This window comes from Myotis davidii, unplaced genomic scaffold (assembly GCF_000327345.1).
Source record: "Myotis davidii unplaced genomic scaffold, ASM32734v1 scaffold1413, whole genome shotgun sequence".
NCBI lineage: Eukaryota > Metazoa > Chordata > Mammalia > Chiroptera > Vespertilionidae > Myotis > Myotis davidii.
In genome coordinates, this window is record NW_006286970.1 from 341103 (window position 1) to 343316 (window position 2214).

General features: G+C 39.5%; 1 protein-coding gene across 1 annotated transcript in view; it reads right to left on the bottom strand.

Annotated features, from left to right (window-relative positions):
• Window positions 1-911: 911 nt before the first annotated feature.
• TFAP2A (transcription factor AP-2 alpha (activating enhancer binding protein 2 alpha)) overlaps window positions 912-2214 on the bottom strand; it is a 14733-nt gene continuing 13430 nt past the window's right edge. The window contains exon 9 of the mRNA XM_015560663.1: window positions 912-2194. Within this exon, the coding sequence (XP_015416149.1) occupies window positions 2191-2194 (4 nt within the window). The 3' untranslated portion in view covers window positions 912-2190. The remainder of the gene's footprint in view (window positions 2195-2214) is intronic.

The window sequence follows — 2214 nt, forward strand, 5'->3', positions numbered from 1 at the left end:
CCCCCTCCCCCCCCCGCCCCTGCCTCTGAGAACATTTTCTATTTCAAAAAGGTTCTAGGAGGAGCCCTGTGGTGATAGAAAGGGGTGGGTCGGTTTTTAGGGGCAGGCAGAAATGATTCTGGAAATCAACATAATTTCCCACTCCCCTCTGCTCCCACAAGAGCTACTAAGAACAGCATAGGAGGAAATTCATCTCTAAATAAAATATTAAAATAAATGGGAGACAGTTGCCATCTCTTTCTCTGCCCCGTGTTCATTTCTGCCACCATTCCTTTCTCCTTCCAGAAAACTAGAGCTAGTTTTAGCTCATTTACATGTCTTAGCCTCTGAGAAGCCTGAGCTAGCAAGTGAAGGCTGAAGGGGTAGTTCCTTTGTGCTACTGAACTAACAATTTAAATTTCAGTAATTTTTGAGACAGACTCCAAAGTAGTTGGGGGTGTGGGGGGTGGGAAGGCAGGTGTCTTCTATTCTCCATCTTCCTTGCCATCCTTAATGTTTGGTTCTGAAGATTTTATATTTTGGTTTCCAAAACACAAATAAAAACCTAAAGGATCAACATAAATAAAACTTTATTTTTAATAATAAAATTAATGTTTCTAGTAAGGAAAAGATAGTGTGTCATTCCTTTAGCAGTACAATCTTTTATCCAAAAGAATACATTGGGTTTTATTGTGTCATTTGTCTGGATACAGACTCAGTGGAATATCTAAATGATACCCTGCTCTGAACTCCAAGTTGAAAGTAAGTTTTTATTATACTTGAGGGAAACAATGGGTTCAGCTGCTTATTGCAAGGAGCAATTGCCAAGGGAGAGTTAAACTCAATTACTGTAACCATACTGAATAAAAAATACTGCCAAGAACAAAAATACGCCTGGGTAAAGACAGCCACTGAATAAAAAAAAATCGACATAAAGCGTATCAAATATTTATTTATCTGGGCAACAAAGGACTATGATACATTGACAGGCATGGAAACTACTGCCGGCACAACTCAATACAATACAACTAGAACTGTTTCCAAAATGGCCAGTGAAAATACAGAATGCCAGGTGGTCCCACATGTTGGAAGTTCTCTGAACAAAAAGAGAGAAAGAGAGGAAAAAATATCCCTAACCCTTGGTTTAAAGACAATACTCATTTATTGCTCAAATGATGCTTTTAAGGGAGGATGGTGGAATAAAATTAACTTTTTCCCCTCCCCATAATACATAGAAGGGTTATGAAACCACTCAAGTTTAAAAATCTTTCTCAGGTCCAATATCAATTTTTCTTCCCGTTCAATGAAAAGCTAAATGTAATTCTAATTGTATGTAAAATTTTACTTTACTTGCTTTTTATTTGTTCAGCTGTTTCATTGTCATCTTTAACATGCTAAATTCATGAATCCCAGAGGAAAAGGAATCCCCCCCAAACCTTGAATTTCTAAATAAGTACCATGAACCACATGAAGAACTAATAGGGAAGATTCAAAACCCACTAAACAAGAGGTAAACGAGATCACCAGATAAATAAAAAAAAAGCTTAAAACAGACTCACCATATTTACACTTCCCATTAAATTACACATAAATAAATATATACAGAGACATGAACACTGATTCCCTTATATAACTGAATCGTGTTGCCAGAGAAAGTTCAAGTTGGTCGCTTTACCTTGAAGAGGAAAAACTTCTACAACTGAGACATGACATGGAACTTCGTGTATTTGTGTTCAAGTTTATTCACAATACTGATAAAAATGTCATCATCCTTGTGCCTTTTTTAAGTATGGCTACAATCTGAACCGATGTATGTAAGAGAAGGTGGTGATTCAGTCCCATGAAGCTCATATAATTTTTTTAAAATTTTTGCGTTCTTTTTTTAGAAAAAAAAGTTTTAAGTTTTTGTTGTTGTTGCCATTGTTGCTGTGTGGGTTTTTTTATTTATTTTAAAAAAAAAGTTCACAAACTCCGACAGAACTTTTCTTTGCTGGCTTCACGGCCTGTTCTGTTCTTAGGCTCCACATGAGGGCAGTGGGTCGATGCTGACAGGGGAAGTTGAGGCAGGGCCTGAGTCAGCAGGGGCTGCCCCGCTGACAGTGCAGAGCAGTCCCCAGGCTCCCAGACGGGAGGACTGAAGGCGGCAGCGGCGGCGGCGGCGGCAGCAGCAGCAGCAGTAGCAGCAGTGGGGGGGTGCTGATCCCGGAGCTGTCACCTGCCGGGGGAGGTTGGTGC